A 22491-nucleotide genomic window follows, 5' to 3' on the forward strand; every position below is an offset into this window, starting at 1 on the left:
AGCTGAATAACAGGAAATCTAGGCATCTGTCACCTCCTGGGGAGATGTAAATGGATTAGACCCTGCAACAAAAGGAAGAACCATTATTTTAAACATGCAGCTAGCCCTCTTCTAAATCAGGATGGCTGGCCCACTATCCCTCCACTGGGAGGAAGACATTTCTTAAAAGAAAAGGTAAGGGGGGGGGAATAATTAGATGGAAGAGTCACTGGCTACTTGCCAGACTTGCCTGCTGCAGTGATAAAGCATGACTCAAGCAAAAGGGAAGAAGAGTGTTTTCCTACCCCTGCCTTTACTAGACAATCGAAGCAAGCAAGAATGTGAGGACCATAGTAGAGATGCAGAAAGAACAAGGCAGGGGACAGGGGAAGGCCATATAATGATTCAGCTCTGGGATCAAAGGGGGAGTCTAAGTCTCGCGCAGTCTTCCCACAAACACACACCATTTCATTTCATGGGGAGGGGGGGAGCAAAATCTACCGAGTAAGCCCTGTTTCTCGTCGTCCCCTCCTGAGCTGAAGAGAGAGTGCCACAAATCCACACTTGGGACATAAAATGCAAGATCGGGCAATTGCTTTTGCAAGGACTGTTAAAAGTCTTTCCACCACCCGCGTCTCGTATTCATTCAGCAGGCTCCCCACTTCCTCCCTCCAAAGCGCTCCCATAAATCTTGCCGCTGTTGGGAGCACAGAAACGAGCGAGATGCCGATTTGGCAACGGCTCAGCAGCGGCAACAGCAGTCAGTCGGTCCGCCACGGTGCAAGGTCAGATGTTAATAGGGCCGCTTGAATGCAAGCCCTCCACACAATCGCAAGGCTTGTTGAACCGAGCCCTAATGTTTCCTCCTGATCCCCAAGGCCGCTCTCTCCCCACCCCGCCCAGCAGACCCCTTCCGTCTTGCTTGCTTTCTTGCTTTCTGGGTGAGGTCAGCCAGGTAACTTGCAGGAAATGGGGCTCTCCTTAAGCGCGCACACACACACACACACACACACATTCCCGGGAAGGCGGGGGGGAGGAGGGAAAAGGAGCACAACTTCAGCGTCCGAGCGCAGTCGCTCTCCCACCCGTTTCCTCCAGGTCTGCTGGCCTCTGGCTATGCTCAACAACCCCCCCCCCGACACACGCACACATACACCCCGCAGCCCCCGCGAGGAGAAGGAAGGGGGGGGAGGCAGCGGGAGCCTTTTCTGCCCATCCCGGGTCCCTTTGAAACGCCGACAAAGAAGCAACACAGTCCCTTCCCAAACAAGCGAGCCCCCGCGCCCTCCCCGCCCCCCCACGGGAGAAAATCGGTGCGTCTTTCAAGAAGGGAGCCCGCTTATTTTCGCCTCTTCTCCCCGAGTTCGCGCCTCAGGCCAAGAAATCAGCAACGTGCAGCAATTCTGCCCACTTTTGGGTCTCCAACAGAGTGGGCGATGCGGTCCGGAAAGGGCCGGGGGGGGGGGAAGGAGAGGGACAAAGCTGGATGGAGCCATATAACTTTTTCCACAACTTTTGCAAACACCATCTCGCCAACACGTTCTCCTTTCCCCCCCCCCATCCCATCTTTTCCTGCCTTCTTTTTCTTCTTCGAAGAAGGAGTCTTGTTTTATTTTTTTAATCCCCCCCCTTTGTAAGCTTCATTCAGAGGGGGAGGGAAGGATGGCGCGGTGGGGATATGGAGGGAATAAAGGGCGTTTTGCACCCCTCCCACCACCACGGCTGCACGACAGCCAGTTGGTTCTCCACGGCGCTCCCCGAGTGGCTAAGGCAGGCGGGCCGCCTGGAGAGCCAGCGAGGCAGGGTTCCCGTCCCGAAGCCCCCGCTGCAACCTCGACGCGGAGGTGCGCAGAAAGGGAGCGAGCCGGTTCAAGAAGCCATCCGGGCGCGATCCTAACACGCCAACCAACGAGATTACTCGCGAGCAAATAGCGCCCCGCAGTCCATGCAGGGTTCATTGGGTGGAAGGGCCAGGCTTATTCCCGAGCAAGCATTCAAGGCTACAAGCTCCTCTCTCCACGGAATAAGCAGCACCCTTTTTATAGCAGGATATCGACCTCTATAAATTTACTCCAGGACTACGTGCACCCTTTGGTCAGTCTCCTGTTGCCAATCTCAACCGGAGTAGAAGCGGTGAATCAACAGCTGACTGGTACAATCGACACGTTTTTACATCCCAATGAGTCAGTGGGTCTACTCTAGTTGGAACTGGCCGCAGAAGACTGGCCATAATGGGGGGATCGAGTTGGCTGCTTTAGCAGAAGCCGCCTGGCCATGCCCGTTGAGGCGAGGCTGGCGGGGCGCTTCTAATCGAGAGCCGTCCTTACACATGAAGGGGTGAGTCAGATCGGAACCCACCAAATCGGGAGTTTAGCGATTGCTCTGGAGTAAGAGGCGCGCTTTTCTTCCGCTTCAGATCCCGAAGACGACCACCGTTTGGGGGCGAATTCGGAGAAGGCGGTTCCCACTCGGAGCCAAACGCCCTGCCCTACTCCGGAGTAGACCACGCGCCCTGCTCCCTCCCGACGGCCAACGTAAAACCGGCCGAGTGGCCCGCCCTTCAGTCCTTGTCGAGGCACTTTTCACTCTCTTACCTGCAGCGCCGAGCGGCAGGAAAGTGGACGCCGCCAGCAGGGCTACGAAGGCGGCGCTGGCTGCCCCCATGGTGGCGCCGGCCAGGAGAGAAGGACGAAGGAGCCGCACAAAGAGCCCTTTATGGCCTTCCTCGCGCTTCAGGTAGCGGTGGCGGCGGTTGGAGTTTCCCAAAGATGCTGCCCGCCCGCTCGCTCGCTTGCTCGCCCGCCTGCCCGCCTATCCAACAGACCGGCGACCGATCTCGCTCCGCGCTGAGGGGAGACGCTCGCGCTCCGCCTCCTCCCGGGAACCCGCGCCTCACACTGGCCACCCGGCGGAGGCTGCCCGAGGGGAGGGAAAAAGAAAAAAAGAAGGAGCCTCTGAGTCCGCCTGGTGGGCGCGCTTTTCCCTTCACGCCGGACAGCGGCTGCTCGGCTTGCCTTGCCTGTCGCGGACCCCACCGGCCGTCCCAAAGCAAGAGGGGCGGGCCGGCGGGCGAGGAAGCGCTCCTCCTTCTCTGGCGTCCCCCGAGAGGCAGGGGGGAGAAGAAGCGGGCCAGAAGGACTCGCCCCCCTCCAGGGGCGACGGGCAGCCCGGCTTCGGCCCGCGGCACACACACCACCGAAGGCCCAGGCGGCGAAGGCCCGGCCCCCATCCTCGGAACCCGTGTGCCTTAGAAACCTGTGGCTCGAGTTCTGAACTCCCTATGCTGGGGGCTGCGTGTGCACACGGGTTTCTGGCAAATAAAGGCGCTCGTTTTTGCCATGCTTGAGGGCACGAGGCTGTTGCATCTGCCTTTGGGACCAACAGTGCCAAAGCCTGTGGATTTGTCTACTTGGATCAGAGCAAAAACCCACCGAGTTTTACTCAGAGCTGGAAAAGATCACTTTGGGGGGGGCTGTTACTACAAGGAGTAGTCATTGCGGCTGTGTAAGTCTGTTGCAGCAAAAGTCACAAAGGATATTGTCACCTTAAACTCGAGACACCTTGAGATTCTTTGGCACAGGCTTGGACGTGGTGGCACTGCGGGCTAAACCGCGGAAGCCTGTGCTGCAGGGTCAGAAGACCAAGCAGTTGCAAGATCGAATCCACGCGACGGAGTGAGCTCCCATCGCTTGTCCCAGCTCCCGCCAGCCTAGCTGTTCGAAAGCATGCAAATGCAAGTAGATAAATAGGGACCACTTCGGTGGGAAGGTAACAGCATTCTGTGTCTAAGTCGCACTGGACATGTGACCACGGAAGATTGTCTTCGGACAAAACGCTGGCTCTATGGCTTGGAAACGGGGATGAGCACCGCCTCCTAGAGTCGAACACAACTGGACAAAAATTGTCAAGGGGAACCTTTACCTTTACCTTCAGGAACAGTGGCCTGTTCTTCAGAGGCAACTGTCTGTGAATGGTTATGCAAAATAAAACTTTAAGTTGCCGCAAACTCTTGGTTGTTCATGGTGACTACCACTGCCAGAATCTCCCCTTGTTGGTTGGTTTATACCAACTGTAGTCCAGAAACCAAACTTTGAATTGACCAGACTTGCTTCCTGGGCAGCACTCAGCACAGACTAATATTACTTTTCTCATGGGAAAGTTACTATACATGGTCCTCCTCTGCCTCACAGTAGGGCACACAGTGAAAGCAGAAATCCTGCAAAGTGCCATTCACAATTCTTGTGGTTAGCCCAGAAGTTAGAATAACATGATATATGGTTATCACACATTGTTGAGTGCCCCAAGAGTACCAGCAAGGACTACCTACCCAGGGCTGCCAAGACCACTAGGGAGCATTTGACACTTGAAATGGGTCACTGTATAAATTTGTCCCTGGCTTTATCCATCACTCCTGATTCTCCCCAACATTAGCTGTTAATGTTCTTCGCCCAACAACACAATAGACACTAGTCACTGCTGTTGCCACCAGGTATGTTGCTCATGTGAAACAGGATGCAGATAGAAACACAAATATTTTGTGTGAGCAGTATTGACCAAGCCAGCCTTGCTGTTAGTCCAAGCACATGCATTATTTATTTATTTAACTTATAGGCCGCCCACTCTACCCAAAGGTTTCTGAGCGGCTTACAACATTTGACAGGTACCTAAGAGTTGGCGTTCTCAGTGTTGCCTCCAGCTTATGGAATGCTCTCCCCCATGATGCTAGGCTGGCCCTCTCTCTCTCTCTCTCTCTTATATATTGATTTTAATTCCTCTTCTCCTAATGGCTTGTGGTCTGCCTTGAGTCCATACGTTGTTGTAGTTGTAGTTGATTAGTCATTATGTACGTTGTGCCCGACTCTTCCTGACCCCATGGACCAGAGCATGCCAGGCCCTCCTGTCTTCCACTGCCTCCTGGAGTTTGGTCAAATTCATGTTGGTAGCTCCAATGACTGTCCAACCATCTCATCCTCTGTCATCCCCTTCTCCTCTTGCCTTCACATTTTTCCAACATCAGGGTCTTTTCCAGGGAATAATACATTATAAGGGACGTTTAAAAGAAAGGGTATTCCTTCAGATTAGGAAGGTCTGGTAACTACAGTACAGTACCTCAGAAATGGACTTCCAGAGATAAAAATACAGCTTTGCAACATTTTTCCTGGAACGGATTAACGTCACTAAGCGAGGCACCACTGTACTGTAATGGCAAAGGAACTTTTTTTCCCCTTTTTTCTGCTAAACATTTGTTACATTTGTAGCCTACCTTTCCTCCAGGAAGCCCTAGATAGCGTACATCTTCTCCTCCCCATTGCATCCTGGCAACAACTTTGTGAGGTTTATCAGCTAGGAAGACCATGAATGGCCTAAGGTTACTCAGTGAATTTCATGGTCAAATGGAGATGTGTACTGAACTCACCTAAGTTCTAGTCCAGCATTCTTATTGCAGCATCGTACTGGTTTAGATAGGAAGGTGTTATATTTTTCTTCTCAGTTTGTAACTAGGACTTTCATGCAGAAGATGTAATTGAAATAAACTACACTTCTCTGAATTCACTGTGTCTTTTCAACCCACTTTCTATAACCCCGATGGGCCACTGACAGTTTTTCAAAACCGTTTTTTGCTATTATATTGTATTTCTCTATTGCATTGCCGTTGGGAATGATGTATATGTAATATCCCTGTTTTTAATTTAAAATATGCTGCTTTTAATTTCTAGTCTGATTTTGTTCCAATTCTGTTTTCATTTTTTTTTCTTTTTATCTTACTGTGAGCTGCCCTGGGAACCAATTTGCTAAACAAACAAATAAAAAAAATCCAAAATATAATGAAATGGGGAGAGGGAAGGCAGCCAAAGAAGACCTCCGGGCCTGGTTTAGTATGACTTCCCTCCTCGCTACAAGGCTGTCATGCATCATCTGCTCTGTAGGAAGGATTCCAAGGGAAAGAAGAAGTAGGCACACAAAAAATGTGGGACCTGCTTCATCCTGTCTCTTCTTTTACCACCACTCTAGCACCATGCTGGACTGACTACCACCAGCTGCTCTGTCTGAAGGACCCTAAAGAGAGTTTATTTGCTGATGTTGTTTTGGGGTGATTTTTATCCTTTTGATACCGCTGAGCTATCTCAGAAGGGCTGATGTTCTGAAAGGCATATAAATAATTGCAGTAAATAAGTTAAGATGGATCATTTATTGCAGTGTGCTCTACATAGAGTTTCTTCTTGACAATGACAAGGAAAGCACCACAAGTGAAAAACAGAGTGACTAGAACTTATTCAGAACTTCAGGCAGAGACCATATTGCGCCCGTATCTGGGGTTCAGGCAAGGTCACCTCAAACCCTGTTGCCAGTTGGAGATTTTGTTTTGTTTTCCAAGCTCACACTTTGCCCTTAGAAGGCTTGGCTGGGAGGGACTATCCAGCAATAACCAATTGTTTCCTCCTGCCTCTGAAAGTAAAGAGGATATAAATCAAATAAATAAATAAATAAATAAAGAGAGCTTTACTCTGCTCTGAGCTTTTCCCCTGTCTAGTAGCTATTGAGACCTGTTGTTGAAAGCAATCATGTTTGTTCTCAGTTTGCTGTTTGATCTGTTAAACTGTCACTAAAGAAAAGGCTTTTTTATTATTTCTATTATTAATGTTTCAAAGTGAGTCATTTAGGCTGTAAGTGCCAGTTAATGGGAAAAGGGGTGGACTACTCTGGGGAATGAAACTATTCTGCTCTGTGAATCCTTGCACTTCTGCTGTACAGTTAGAGATATTTAAACAAAAAATTAAAAACTCTACAACATTGCCTCCACAAACTCCATAAGACATTTTCAGTAAACATTAACTGCTATATCGTGTCCCACCAAGAGCTAAGCAAGTAATCCTATTCTTACCCAGTGTCTAGTCCATTAGAGTGAGTTACTCTCACAGAAAAGCCAGGTAAATGATACTGCCTTATGCTGTATGAGGCATTCTGGGAATTCATACAAGACTTGGCAGTCCATACAAGCCAAGTCTTCCATCTCAGAAGGAAGCTCCAAGAGGACTGCTCCAAAATAAGGATTCATATCTGTGTGCTGCTTAGGAAACATATCAGAACAGTGTTGTATTTGACAAGAGGTGTTTGTTATTCCTGCATGAGAAAACTGCCCCTGTCTTGTGGGACCAGTTCCCTCAGTTCAACTGGTGAACAAAGAATCAAGGAGCAAGGCTTAATTTCTTCAGAAAATGGAACTCAACTTCACTTTGAGAGATTTGCTGAGAATCAGACATTCCTCTGTATTATGAAAGAAAACACCCTCTAGACAGGCTAGATTGACCATTTTGGAAGTGAATAAAGTCTGAAGGGCTAGTAATGCCTAATAGTTACTGAATATCTGAAATACAGATTTGCATTTCAGCCACATATACATAAGAAATTCTGTGTAAGTTTGCAATAAGTGCTTATGTTTAATACAGTGGTACCTCAATTTATGAACTTAATCCATATTGGAACGGTGTTCGTACATCAAAAAGTTTGTAAATTGAGGCGAACTTTTCCATAGGAATGAACTGAAAACCATTTAATCCATACCTGCTGTTTTTTGTTCTTATGTTGAGGCACCGTTCTTAAGTCGAAGCATTAGATCCCATAAGAACTAATACAAAGCCGGTTAATCCGTACTCTACCAATAGGGAGAGAATTTTTTTATTTATTTTTTCTTCTTTTGACCTAAGATGAACTTAGCGCAGGAAAGATTTTTTTAGTTCGCAAGTCGAGACTCCATTTGCAAGGTGAAGCAACATTTTGCGAACGGAGCCGTTCGTAACTTGAAATGTTCTCAAGTGGAGACATTCGTAAGTTGAGGTACCACTGTAAATCATTTTTATTATGAGAGGGAGTCATGAGCATGAACTGAATGATGGCAAAGTGCGATGAACTGTTTGGCATTTTCCAAGCAGATGGTAAGTGTCTTTTCCTCCCTTGTAATTTTTATCTCGTAATATTGTATTGATTAAGCTTGTACAAAACATGCAGTTCAAACAAATTTTTAACAGTAATAATAAACTGAATAATTGATAAGTCAATAAAATAAAACTATTGATTGATTGATTGATTGATTGATTGATTGATTGATTGATTGATTGATTGATTGATTGATTTTGTTTTGTTTTGTTTTGTTTTTCCGGCTTTTACCCCGCCCATCTAGATTCAATGAATCTACTCTGGGTGGCTTACATTCTGAATATAAAACAAAATTTAAAACAAACAATATCAGACAACATAGCAATAAGCAAAGACCAAGATGATAAGACAAGGCCTGCCTGAAGAACCAAGTCCTCAGCTTGTTCTTAAAAACCCTCAGTGAGGGTGCCAGGTGAATCTCCAGGGGCAAGGTGTTCCAGAGGCGAGGGGTCACTGCCAAGAAGGTCCGGTTTCTAGTTCTCTCCTTCCAGGCCTCTCTCAGGGTCAAGCGACCCAGCCTGGCTAGATCGAGTGACACGAGTAGAACTAGGTGGGAGTAGGCACTCTGCCAGGTATAGAGGCTCTAAACTGTTTAGGGTTTAATAAGTATTAACACCTTGAAGTCAAAGTAGAAATGAATGGGCAACCAATTTAAGGCTGACAGAGGGGGGGAAATGTGATGGTATTTTTTCACCCTAGTTAATAATCTGGCCGCCGTATTCTGGACCATTTGTAGTTTTAGCATCAATCTCAAGGGCAGCCCCACATAGAGCACATTACAGTAGTCTAATCTTGAGATTAGAAGTGCATGGACCAGAGTGGTGAATGCCCCAGCATCAAGATAGGAGCGCAGCTGGGCAATCCACCGAAGATGTAGGTGGGCGGTGCAGACCACAGACGCTACCTGGGACTCCATGGTAAGTGCTGGGTCAAGATGGACTCCCAAGCTGTGGACCACACTCTTTGTGGTGAGAGTCTCCCCCCAAAAGAGAGGGAACTTCCCAAACCACTGATAGGAGGAGCACCCACCTGTTACATACAGCACTGATGTTACCTGTCTGTCATGGGTTTGGAGGGAAAGTTCCATCCTATGGGGAGTGGAAGGCGGGACATCAGGAGGAGGGGCTGTACTGTATATATATGTGGAGCTTGTGTGGAGAAGAAGGAGAGCTGGAGGAGAAGCTGAGAGAAGAAGCTGGTGTGGGAGTCTGTGTGTCAGACAGGGTACTACTGTGTGTCAGTCAGTACCAACCTGATAGGTTCAGGTGTCTGTATGGTTAGCCAGAACTGATAGGTTCAGGGTCTGTGCTTTAGTTAAATGCGTTCTGTGTGAACCAAACTAGTGTATGTATGATTGAGACTAAGCCACGTTACTGTATCTTATTCACTTGATCATTTTATTTTTCCCTGTGTGTTATTTAAATAAACCTTATTCCTTTATTTGTTAAAAATCCATTCCTGGTCTGTGTGACTTCTTACAGGGAATGGTTGGTGGCAGCTTAGTGAAACTGTGGCATATCCCAGTAGGTCTGGGGTTGTCACATTGATTGGTGTCCAGCGTGTGGGATACGACTGGTCCAGTTGTCCAGTGGTCCAGCAAAGCCTTGGCAAGTGTGCCCAGAGCAAGGGGGGTCTAGTCAGGGACAATCTGAGAGCGCGTAGGTAATCTTCTAGGCTTACCTCACGGGGAGGTAGGCTAGTGGAAGAACGTGTGACCTCAGATTGGTGGGACTAGATTAGGGAGCTCTGAGGCAACCTGTTTTGGCGGGAAAAAGGCTGAGGCAAAGCTGAGTGAAGTAGCAGTGATCTAGCCTGTCTGCTGAGAGGCCTAGCAGAGGGGGGTAGACTCTGGCTGGCAACAGTTGCAAGTTAGTGCTGAAGAACAGCAGCAATCTATAGAAGGCTGGTTCTGAGGCAAAAGAGAAAAAAAAAGTGGTCGCTTTATTTTGAGGCTTGACTTTTGAAGGCAGCCTGTTCTGGGGGGGGATTATGCCCTTGACTCGAAGCCAAATGGCAGAAATGGGTGAAGTGAGGGAACCCCAGGTGGACCAAGGTTCTGAGGAGGAATTTGGCTCAGTGCAGGAGGAGAGCACGGGAGAACTGACCTCAGAACTTAGAAAAATGCTCCTAGCCCAACAGCATGAATTTAGGATGAAACAATTGGAAAGGGAGGCCAGAGAAAGAGCTGAAATCCGTCAGGCAGAGGCAGATGCCAAGAAAAGGGGAATGGCCATGAGGATGAAAGAGATGGAACTGAAACACCAAATTAGAATGGTACAATTGGAATTGGATTTCCTAAATAAGTTTATTAACAATTTATCAGTTGAAGAAATGTCAAAGAAAGAAAAGTATGAGGCTCAGGTCAGACAAAGTGAGCAAGATCTTGAAAAATATAATCAGCAAAAAGACATTAAATTAAAAGAAATCAGAGATAAGACTGAAGAAAAAGTAAAAGAGATAAAAGCTAGGGCTGAGGAAGAAATTTTACAGATCAGGGCTGAGTTTGAGGCTAAGCAAACGGAGCTGGATTTGAGAATAAAAGAGAAGGAATTGCAGCTAGAAAAGAAACCAAAAGAAGGCACACAGGTTAAGGCACAACATCAAAACCTGAATTATTCTGAAGAAAACATGAGGGAAACATGGGACCCTAAGTACTCCAAAGGGTTAGTTCAGAGCCCGCCAAAAATGGGCGGCCATTTTGTTGATAAAACTTCTGGGCAGAGCCAGTCCAGACCTCAGATTTTGGAGGGAAAACCAAAACCAGAGGAGAAAGACTCCAAGTACAGCAGAAAATGTTATTTCTGTCAGGGAAAGGGCCATCTAATCTCAGGGTGTGAGAAATGGAAGCAGATAAAAGGAAATGTGCCTCATGATTTGAGTGGAACCAAGCCAAAAGCTGTGTTCTGTGTCCAGACAGAGCAAAGCTCCTTGTCACTGAGGGAACCTGTTGCCATGGCTACTCAATCTGGAACAGTTACATCTGCTGATCAGGCTGAGGAAAATGGTCCTCTTGTGGAGGTCAGGCGCTGCTTACTTGTGAGAACAGATTCACAGTTGTTTGAAACAGCAGGGGTGGACGTAGGAATACTTGACCATCAGTATCGGGGGTTAAGGGATACTTGTTCCCAGGTGACCCTGTGCCATCCAGATATTATTCCTAGGGAGTATATAATCCCGAATGAGAGCATAAAGGTGGCAGGGATTGAGGGGCAGGTGATCTCACTGCCAGTAACTGAGGTACCTGTGAACTTTCAAGGCTGGAAGGGAGTTTGGCGGCTAGCGATTTCATCGACTCTGCCAGCAGCCGTGCTCGTGGGAAATGACCTGGCTGAACATGTGAAACGGGTGCTAGTGATTACACGCTCACAAGCCACCACGGGGACAGTTCAGGGGGGTACTGATGAGCCCGAGACGGAAGCAGAGGGGAGTGCCGAAGCTGTGGTGGAAACCTTAACCACAGACAGCAGATTTGGCCAAGAGCAAAAGGCAGACGCCACTCTCCAAAAGTGTTTTGAACAGGTGACAGACGCCCAGCTAACACCTGAAACCCCAGTGAGATTCCTAGAGAAAAAGGGGATTTTATATAGAGAGACCCTGAGGAATATCTCAAAAGGGGGAGATGGGATCAGAAGTCAGCTAGTGGTACCTGAAAAGTATCGCCCCATGATCTTACAAAGGGGGCACTCTGACATGTTTGCTGCGCACTTAGGGGTGAACAAGACACAGCAGAGAATCACACAGAATTTTTACTGGCCTGACATAGGGAAGCAGATCAGGGAGTTCTGTAAAAAATGTGATGTGTGTCAGCGGCAGGGGAATAATCGTGACAGGACCAAAGCAAAGTTGTGCCCTTTGCCTGTGATTGACACTCCGTTCAAATGTATAGGGGTGGATATTGTGGGACCTTTGCCCAAAGCCACAAAGAGGGGGAACAGGTTCATTCTCACCATTGTGGACCATGCCACGAGGTACCCTGAAGCCATACCCTTGACTAACATTGAAACCAACACAGTGGCAGATGCCTTGGTGGGGTATATGTCCAGGATGGGATTTGCCTCAGAAATAATCACAGATTTGGGCGCATCGTTTACATCGAAGCTCATGAAACGGTTATGGCAAATCTGTGGAATTAAACACAAGGAAACCACTGCCTATCACCCTGAAAGTAATGGGTTAACGGAGAAGTTCAATGGGACTCTGATGCGCATGATTAGGGCTTACTTGGCGGAGAATCCAAACAATTGGGACCAGAAGCTGCAATCCCTTTTGTTTGCTTATCGATCAGTGCCACAAGCCAGTACCGGGTTCAGTCCGTTTGAACTTTTGTTTGGGAGAAGGGTGAAAGGGCCCCTTGATTTGATCAAACAAAATTGGGAGCAGATCACCCAGGATGACCCACAAGATGTTGTGACATATATAGACTCGTTAAGGAATGACCTAAAGAGAAACCTAGAGCTAGCAGCAGAGACCCTGCAAGCTCAAAAGGTCAGAAAGAAAACATGGTATAACCACAAAGCCAGAGAGAGGCACTTTGACCCAGGGGAGGAAGTGCTTTGGCCCAGGCTCTGCAAAGAGAACAAACTGCAGCTGGGTAGCCCAGAAATAAAATACTTGGGTCACATAGTAGGGGGAGGAGTGATAAAACCCCTAGAGGCCAAGATAGAAGCAGTTCGTGATTGGCCTAGACCCAACACCAAGAAAAAGGTCAAATCATTTCTTGGGTTGGTGGGCTACTACAGAAAGTTCATCCCGAGGTTTAGCGAGATTGCGGCTCCGCTGACCGATCTGACGAGGAAGAAGACTGATGACCGCATCCCGTGGACCAGCGACTGTGAGGAGGCGTTCCAGAGGTTGAAGGAGGCCCTCATCAACTATCCAGTGCTGCGTGCTCCAGACTTCGACCGGGAGTTCATCATCTACACCGATGCGTCTAACAGCGGGGTAGGAGCAGTTCTTTGCCAGGAGGATGAAAATGGTGACCAGCATCCAGTGTCCTACCTGAGTAGGAAACTCCAGAAAGGTGAGAGACATTTGGCAACCGTGGAAAAGGAGTGCCTGGGCATAGTCTACGCGATCCAGAAGGCCAAGCCTTACATCTGGGGAAGACATTTTATTCTGTGCACTGACCGTTCACCACTGCAATGGTTAAAGACAATGAAATCCCACAATAGTAAACTTATGAGGTGGGCTTTAAACCTGCAAGACTATGACTTTGAAGTGAAGGTGGTCAGAGGGTCAGTGAACTGTGTTGCTGACGCCTTGTCAAGAAGACCCGAAGAATGAAGACGGCGAAAGAAACATGGACTATGTATATATTTTGGTGACCAAAGGTTAAATGTATTTGTTTATTAAACATGCGTGGTTTGTATGAATAAAGGTAACTTGATGTATTGTAAATGTTCATGTTTAAATGCCTAATTAAGATGTGGAACCTAGAGTGTAAGTATAAGTAAGTATGGTATTGTATGTTATTATATGACTGTTTTTGTATGTTTTGGATCCAGGTTGTTTTTTGGAGAAAAGCACTTTAGCTTTCCCCCTACAAAACAACTTATAAAGAGGGGAGGTGTTACATACAGCACTGATGTTACCTGTCTGTCATGGGTTTGGAGGGAAAGTTCCATCCTATGGGGAGTGGAAGGCGGGACATCAGGAGGAGGGGCTGTACTGTATATATATGTGGAGCTTGTGTGGAGAAGAAGGAGAGCTGGAGGAGAAGCTGAGAGAAGAAGCTGGTGTGGGAGTCTGTGTGTCAGACAGGGTACTACTGTGTGTCAGTCAGTACCAACCTGATAGGTTCAGGTGTCTGTATGGTTAGCCAGAACTGATAGGTTCAGGGTCTGTGCTTTAGTTAAATGCGTTCTGTGTGAACCAAACTAGTGTATGTATGATTGAGACTAAGCCACGTTACTGTATCTTATTCACTTGATCATTTTATTTTTCCCTGTGTGTTATTTAAATAAACCTTATTCCTTTATTTGTTAAAAATCCATTCGTGGTCTGTGTGACTTCTTACAGGGAATGGTTGGTGGCAGCTTAGTGAAACTGTGGCATATCCCAGTAGGTCTGGGGTTGTCACACCACCCTCAAAACCTCTGTCTTCTCCGGGTTCAGTCTCAGTCCCTTCTCCTGCATCCATTGCAGTACAGACCCAAGGCAGTGCCCAAGGGATGGAACGGCATCCACTGCTGTTGCAAAAAAAGGAAATGTAGAGCTGTGTGTCATCAGCATATTGGTGACATGAAGCCCCACACCCCCGGATGACACCACCCATATCATATAGATATTAAACAGCATGGGAGAGATTATCAAGCCCTGCAGCAGCCTGCAATTGAGGAGCCATGGGGCCGATACACTCTCTCCAAACTGAACTCTCTGAGAACAGTTCTCCAAGACAGACTGGAGCCAGGCAAGTGCCAGGCCACCAATGTCCAACTCGGAAAGCCATCCCAGATGGATACCATGGTTGACGGTATCACAGGCAGCTGAGATATCAAGGAGAACCAACAAGGACAGTTTGCCCCTATCGGCTTCCCTCAATAGGTCATCAAGCAGGATGACCAATGCCATTTCCATACCATGACATGACCTGAAGCCCAATTGGAAAGGATCCAGGGCATTGGTTTCATCCAAGAGAGCCTGAAGCTGATCGGCCACCACCCTCTCTACAAACTTCCTAAGAAAAGAAACATTGGCAACGGGCCTATAATTGACAATATAGTTTGCCGCCAAGCTCAGTTTCTTCCTAATGGGCCTAATGAGTGTCTCCTTGAGGGCAAGGGGAACCCATTAATTATTGCCGTGGCCCATTTGGTTGTCACAGGCCTGGCTGCTTTGATTAGCCAGGCTGCGCAAGGATAAGAGAGGAGGTGGTGGCATGACAGCGATCAGGTGCTTTGTCAACCTCAAGTGACATCACCGGCTGAAAGTGAGTAATTCTCACTGGGCAAGACGGTGCACTGGATGTCTCAGCTCGATCTACTGGTTTCAAATAGGAGGTTAGATCCTAGCAGATGGCCTCCACCTTAGCTTTAAAAAATGCTGCAAATTGGTCAGGTGAGATACTAGGGGGAGGCCAATCACTATGACCAATTCTGGATAGATCACATACTATGCAGAATAATTCCACTTGCTGGTTGGAAGCTTTCTTTGCAGCCTTTATCTTAGAAAGGTTAAGGTTAGACACGATCCTAACAGCTTTCAAGTTATTTTCCGTTGGGTTCTGCCTCCAAATGCTCTCTAGTCTTCTCCTGTTCTGCTTCATAGCTCTCGGCTGCTGGTTAAACCAGGGCGCTGGATGAGCTCTGCAATGGAGGGGACGTTTAGGAACGATTGTGTCTATAGCCCTGCTGGTGGCAGCAGACCAACTGTCAACCAGAGCCTCGACAGGAACACCATCCAGATGAATCTTATAAAATCCAGTAGCCTACAAGGGTGGACCATTAAAATAGGTCCCTGCTTCTCATGGGGGATGGAGAGCTACTGTGAGGTTGCATTTGATTGGATGGTGATCCAACCATGACAAGGGGATATGTCATTAATCTTTGATAGCCTTGTACATCTGTTGGCCAGAAAGATAGAGTTGAAATATTTTAATAAAGAAGTCATGCATATTGTGTGGCACATAGGGCAGCAATGCCAGATATGGAGGAATGTTTACAGAACCTTATACAGTAATCCCTTAAGCCCCATAAAGGAAAAAAATGTCCATAGGTCTTGTTTTATGAGTCTTGATCTGTTGGTAACTACAGCTTGGGCTCCTATGTCACTTCCAAGTAAAGTGATCAAAAATCAATGTCTCTTTCTAACAAGCTGTCCAGATTCATTATGTAATTAGTGCACAGTTTAAGATGAGACTGTTTCAAAGAACATGAGCCTTTTTGAAAAACACAGGGGATTGCATTTCACTCATTTCACTGTTAACAGTAAATTGTGTAACAATACCCAGTAAGAGACTGAAATTTTTTTCTGGTTTGTTCTTTGAAATTTGCAAAACATTTCAGAAGTGATTTATTGCACTTGTCAAAGTCATTTGGGAAAGAACTCAAACAGTATGTCATCTTGCTCTTGCTTAATTTGAGCTATTTTGGCTTCTGTGATGTGAAGAGTTTTGAGTTTGAAGACATCATTCTGCAAGGCAACCACAGAGACATTCCAAGTACATTTCACATGCGGACATGGCTACGGTCACATTCTTTGCCATGAAGATCAGAGGTTTTCCAACTTTTTTGAACAATCTTTAAATGGGATTTTAAAGCTGAAGTCCATCTCCCAATAACTATACATGTAAAGAAGATATATGATTTGTCCATGTTCCTGTGGTTCTTAGGGGAAGCATCCACCCCCATTTTGAAAGTTAAAGGTGATATCCAGTGTTGCCTGATGCCAGTATTGACTGCATAGAGGCCTCATACAGTCCTCCATGCTCCTCCCCAAAGCCTCTACAGAGGTCGGAAGAGACCCACCAAACATTGTGAGCGATGTCTTGCATGGCTGAAGTTGGAGGGGAGAGGATCCTTAACTGGGGACCTGATACAAACAACGCAAGACTCTTTTACCCAGTTTTAGCTGAATTCCTCCCTCCCACTGCCACTTCATACAGCCTACCTCAGAATGGTCAGTAGAGCCTTTCCCAGCCCTGTGCAGAGGTGTTAGAGGGGAGCACAGAGAGCATCTAGGAGGTTAAGGGGAAGAGAAAGCTCAGTTTCATATGCTGCTTTCCACTCATGTGGTTGTCACCCTATAGCTAAAATGATGTATTTATGCAACTGAACGATGTTTTGCTAGGAAAATCTCAATGTATGTAAAGTCAATAGACTCCATTTCAACTCTGAACCCTTCTGTTAATTCACATTTTATCAAAGCAGTAAAAAAACGCTAAATTATTTACATTTTAACCTATGAAAAATAAAACAAGCACATGTGTGTGTGCTTTACTCATTAAATTTGCCTGTGAAGAATAAAGACAAGAATGACGAGAGTAATAAGTAGGGGGAAGATTTCTATGACATTTCACATTTTCTCTGCAACCTACATTTGAACCCTTAAGCAAGTTCAAACACCTTTATTAATAATCTGGCCTTTCTTACCAGATTACTCAGAAACATGTTCAAACCCACCCATAAGCTCAAACATAGGTTGCAAAAAGAAAAAAAATGACATGTCATAGGAATCCTCCCCCTAGTTAATGAATGTGAACAACTCACAATATTTTCTTTCATTTGTTATGTGAAGAAAGGGCAAAGAGAGTCATACTGCAGATTTGCTTCTCCTTTTCTTGAAAATAAATGTACCTTTTCTATCGTTGAGGAAGTCACATGAGAATCGAGCAGTGACTTGGTGCAGTGGTTCTCTTCAGCCTACGGTCATCGTTCTTTGGTGACCCACAAGGGTATTGCACATGGTTTCTGGAGGACTGAACTGCTTGCTCAGTGAGGCCCTTACTTGCAGTTCCAGAGAAAGAGGTCACAAGAGGAAGAGGCCACAAAGGCAAAGTCCTTTCCCTGGTTGCCTAATCTGTACTGTGACAAGGGCAATGTGTTGGTGAGGGAGCATAATAAATCATTAAAAATTGGTGCATTTTAATTCCCCTTAACATAGATGTTGACACCCAGTTTGGCATTTTTAAAATGTTTAAGATGGCTTGCTTAAACAGTGATCCACAAAAACTTTCTATATCCATGTCATCCTGAATGCATGGATTGTGTCTACTTTTGAAAGGGGTTGAAACTGCAATTAACTGGTTTAGCTGCAAACGGGCATCATTCCACTTGCAGCATACACTCAAGCTGCAGTGCTTTTTTCCTTGTTTCTATCTAGGATGTTGATACAATGGTGAGAGACAGTACTGCCATGGGCATGTCAGGGCATGGTTGTGGTGTCACGTGATAGGAATGTCATGTCCCACTCCCTATTCCTATTAAAAATACGGTAAATTAAAGGTGTTTATTCACATGTGTGGATGTTCAATTGCCATGTACTTCAATTTGCCCCCAGGCCTGTGTACATTATAAAAAATGAATTTAAGATTAAGAGAAACACCCCTTTTCCAACCCCAGCAGAAACCCACATATACACACAACAGACAAATTGCTTAGAAAAGTTGTTGATTGTGTTACTTCTTCTGCAAGAGGTCCTGCAGACTGCCTCTGTGCAAGGCACTTTCCCCTGCAATGAGTTTGTGGCTCACATAAAGGAAAAGGAATCACTGGCTTAGTGTTTTTATTGTAGCTTTTATCCAATTGACAGCAGTGGAAGAAGCCAGCTCAATGCCCAAAGTTTCTGAATTAAATGGCTCGAAGATAAAGTCAACGGTTGATGTCTTAACAGATAGGTAGAGAGGAGACCAGCGTCGTTTCTTCTAATTGGAAGAATGCTGATGTCTGTGCTGAAACATGAGAACTCTTTTCAAACAAAAGTCTGTAGAATCCATTTCCCCCCCCACACACTCTTTAAGTTTTAAATAAGGCGGTATATTTAGCATATTGCAGTAAATCCCACAAGGCACATGTTCAATAGGCCTTTGCTGATCTAATGAAACAAAGTCTTCCCTATGAAGGCTTGTACTACAGTAAATAGGTTGGCCCTTAAGTAGCCTCAGGAGGACTTTTTGTTAGGTTTTCTATGATCCACCAACACAGCTTCTCTTTTATCTAAGTAATAGATAACACATGAAAGTTTAATGATAATATTTCCATTCATTTATAAATGTATGCTTTCACTTATTGATTACAGTTTGGGCTAGAAAAAAATGATTGGCCAGTTTTCTTACCATCATGATGGCTCTATATTGCCTCCAGTAACCAGGGACCATGTTCCCCTCGATACCAGTCAATCATGGACAGGAGGTGCTAGTGTACTAGCGTCCTTTCCACAGGAACCTGATTGGCCGCTACGCTATGAGTGCAGTTTGCTGGATTAAATAGGCCCCTGATCTGAACTGCCATGGCTGTTCTTCTGTCTCTTTTCTCATATGTAAACGTCTACATATGCTTTTACCTACAGTGGGGTCTTGACTTGAGAACTTAATCCGTATTGGAAGGCGGTTCTCAAGTCAAAAAGTTCTCAGGTCAAATCTGCATTTCCCATAGGAATGCATTGAAAACCATTTGATCCGTATCTGCTCTTTTCGGTCCATAGAAACTAATGGGAAGCTGCTATTCTGCCTTCGACCACTAGAGGGGGATATTTTGTTTCTTTTTTTTCTTAGGTCAAGAAAGGTTCAGGGAAGGCAGGGAAAATACAGTCCAGGCAGTACAGTACCAGGCAGTCTGAAGACTGTCTCCCAATCCACTCTCTAAACACTGGGAGGAGTGAGGAAGCAGACAGGCACCCTTTTCACTGGCCAACAGTTAACTGAAAGTTCAAATTTTGCACTTTCCCTGCCTCCCACATGTTTTTTTTTTCAGTTCTTAACTCAAATCTAAGTATGTAAGTCAAGTTAATATTTTCCTATGAGAGCGGTTCTTAAGTCAAAATGTTCTTAACTCGAGCCGTTCTTAAGTCAAGACCCCACTGTACTTAGCACAATCAAGGTTCTTTTAAAAACAACAACAACAACAACAACAACAACAACAACAACAACAACAACAACAACAACAACAACAACAACAACAACAACAACAACAACCAATCATTGCTGTAATTCATAGTTTTGGATTCAATTATATCTTTATTTTTTTAGGCCCAATGAACTTCTTTTTGTCCTAATGCATAGAGATATTATTGTCCAAGGATTCTGCCCATGTTTTAATTATTTGATCATTAGCCTTCTCCACCTCAAGGATTTTCTTGGCTGTAAAAATATGCTCAGTATAAAAATCTGAAATAAACTTCTAAAACACAACCAACTTCCTTCCCTCTCACCATCAAAATCAGCTGAAATCAAGCCTGTTTTGCTTCCAGAACATGCCTAGACTTAGTACTTGGCAAATAACCAGGAGAAGTTTTTCCATACTTGAAAGACAGTAAGGGAACACCATTCATTGCAGTCCAACTCTGGTACAGAGATGAGAGTTGTTCAGAATGGGGGGGGGGGGGGAGAGAGAGAGAGAGAGAGAGAGAAATCCTACCAGTGAATGGATGAGATCAACTCTGGATCCATGACCCATGCCTCCAAAATAATGGCAGTTTCCCTGTTGCTTAGCAATGGAAGGGGATAAGATGTTCTCCTTGTGGTCGCCCAGAACTCTGTGGTCTGGAATGATGCTCTCGCATCCTGTTGCACCATAGAGCCATCAACTTTGCCTCTGACTTTTATCAGCCATACACTGCAGCATGGTAAAAACAGAAGAGGATGTTTGCAGCCCTTTGCTGTAGGTCAGAATAATGTGACCCCTCTTGGATTGGGTTGGATCAATAGTCTGGCTCAGCATAAAATGGCTTGATATGCTCCTATAGTACTCATGCTGACCATAGTTGAAGGAATCTATTTTAGGTCTGGTCCTTCCAGTGATGGATTAAACCACAAAGCATATGAATTCTTACTTTTTGCTGGGAAATAATAATATTAAAGACTCCCAAGTACAAAAGAGAAGACAACTTCGCTCAGCCTGTTCTCTGAAACATCTTTTGAATGTACGCTTGTGTGCTCTTTAACATCTGGTTTCAAACTGTTTCCTTTCTGTTTGATGACAAAAGATCTGTTTGCATGACCATCTGTTTTAAAAATGTGCCTGATGTGAATAGCTGGAAGCCATAGATACTGCTGATAGTTGACCCTAGTCACGTTCTGTCAGAAGCAAATGCTATTGAATATTGTGAGATGTACTTCCTAATATGTTTGCTCAGGATGCAGTGAAATACTTCAAAACCACTGATAGACTTCTGATTCTTAAAAAAAAAAATATCCTGTGCTATTTTACATTTGCATATATATTGTGCTCTCACAATGCTGATGACTTCTGGTGTTGCTAAGACTTTAGTTCATAAAGTTACAATGGATTCATAATTGCTTCCAGAATCCTGGGTAGTTCACTTCGGTTCAGTCCAAACATTAAAGCTAACACAAAACCTAGCAGTTTACTAAGTGCCTGGTTTTTCTACTGCAGCCATGTGACTAGTCACTTTGAAATTCACCCTGCTCTTGAAGTAAGAATAGAATGGCTGAAATCCTCTTGTGCAATTTATACCATGTAAGGCTGATGGTGTCGTCATCAGTGGTATAGTCAGAAATTTAAGAGTTCTGATTTCCCATCCTGCAAAAGGTCCCCAGGCTCCCTATGGATCTCTTTCATTGTGAGGTAGATGTTGAGGGCCACGGGAAAGTGGGTAGTCTTTAATTTCTGAAGATTGGCACTGTGGGTAAAATAAATCCAGGGAATGGCAATTTTTGGAAGTTAAAGTCCTTCCCTGTTCCATGGCCCCCCACTGCTTCACCATGATGAAAAGGATTCCAAGGAAGCATCCTGAGTGTGACCTTATGGGGGGGAGACTGGACTTCTTTAATTTCTGAAAAATTGCCATGGCTAATGACATCATCAGTCTCACACAGCCTATCTTCTGGCAAGGGGACCTCAGCCATCATTGGGCTTCAAACCATCACTAACCTGTCTGCTTTTGTAGTGTTCATACTCTACAAAACTAGAAGGCAGCAGTGCCATTAACTAGTGAAATTGACACTAGATGTATCCAGATGAGTGTATCCAGTACAATACACATAGTTCTGATTCCATTCTCATGAATATTAATATAGGTTAATTAACATATCTGCACCACATGGAAGAATATATTGACAAAATCTGGTGAGATTTAACCATTATCTAATCACTATAGTTAGCAGAAAGCTTGACCAGAGGAATTGAAGGCTCCATCCCAGATCCAAATTTCTCTTGGTAAATCACAGGGATTATTGGCAATTGGATCCACAGTGAATGTGAAACAGCCATCTCTCTGAAATCTGCTATTTGGGAGATCTTGGGGTGGGGTGGAGGAGACATCCATACTCCTGCTGGAGGTTCACCATTTCTCTTGGTAAAGTGCTAAAATTGTATGCTAATTAGAAACTTCTGAGACAGAGACGCTGAGGCAGAAATGCATTCTCCACAGAAGCTCTGTAGCACTAAACTGCAACACCATCCTCCCCCCCCCAAAAAAAACCCCAAATCCCACAAGAAGGACACTTTCTCATGGAGAATAAAAAGTTTGGAAAGGCAGGGGTAACTAGGGTTCACAGTCGGTCAAGACTTGCATTAGCTGGATGCTATGAAAAATACCGAAGCCCTCGGAGACAAGCCCTCAGAGGGGGTTCCTAAAGCTAAGATTGGAGTTCACAGTCCTACCCTTATCCAGCCATTTGTGCATTTTTAAAAGCTGTTCCAGAGAACACACATTTGTGTATTAGAACAGGAACAGTGTGAGGAGCTTAAATATTTAGCAGGACTTATAATACCTGCGTATAAAACTAAATGCGATGGGAACTAAGGTCAGGCCAACTTCTATAAAATCTATCTCTGCCTCAACTTGAAACTTTTGAAATTGTTTTATGAAATGGCAACCAATAATAGCAAAGTTAATATTAGCTTTCAGCTTCTCCTTAAACTGAAAATGGAAAGTTGTTTTTACTGCTGACTTCAACTG

The 22491-nt window shown here is 45.3% G+C and overlaps 2 protein-coding genes across 2 annotated transcripts in view; one reads left to right on the forward strand and one right to left on the reverse strand.

Moving 5' to 3' along the window:
- Positions 1–2885, reverse strand: part of ROR2 (receptor tyrosine kinase like orphan receptor 2) — a 187908-nt gene extending 185023 nt beyond the window's left edge. The window contains exon 1 of the mRNA XM_020797562.3: positions 2574–2885. Within this exon, the coding sequence (XP_020653221.3) occupies positions 2574–2643 (70 nt within the window). The 5' untranslated portion in view covers positions 2644–2885. The remainder of the gene's footprint in view (positions 1–2573) is intronic.
- A 6058-nt stretch (positions 2886–8943) lies between these two features.
- LOC144586240 (uncharacterized) overlaps positions 8944–22491 on the forward strand; it is a 168093-nt gene continuing 154545 nt past the window's right edge. The window contains exon 1 of the mRNA XM_078384095.1: positions 8944–9849. The gene's annotated coding sequence lies outside the window, so the exon portion shown is untranslated. The remainder of the gene's footprint in view (positions 9850–22491) is intronic.

The sequence above is a fragment of the Pogona vitticeps genome, chromosome 2 (assembly GCF_051106095.1).
Source record: "Pogona vitticeps strain Pit_001003342236 chromosome 2, PviZW2.1, whole genome shotgun sequence".
Classification (NCBI taxonomy): Eukaryota; Metazoa; Chordata; class Lepidosauria; order Squamata; family Agamidae; genus Pogona; species Pogona vitticeps.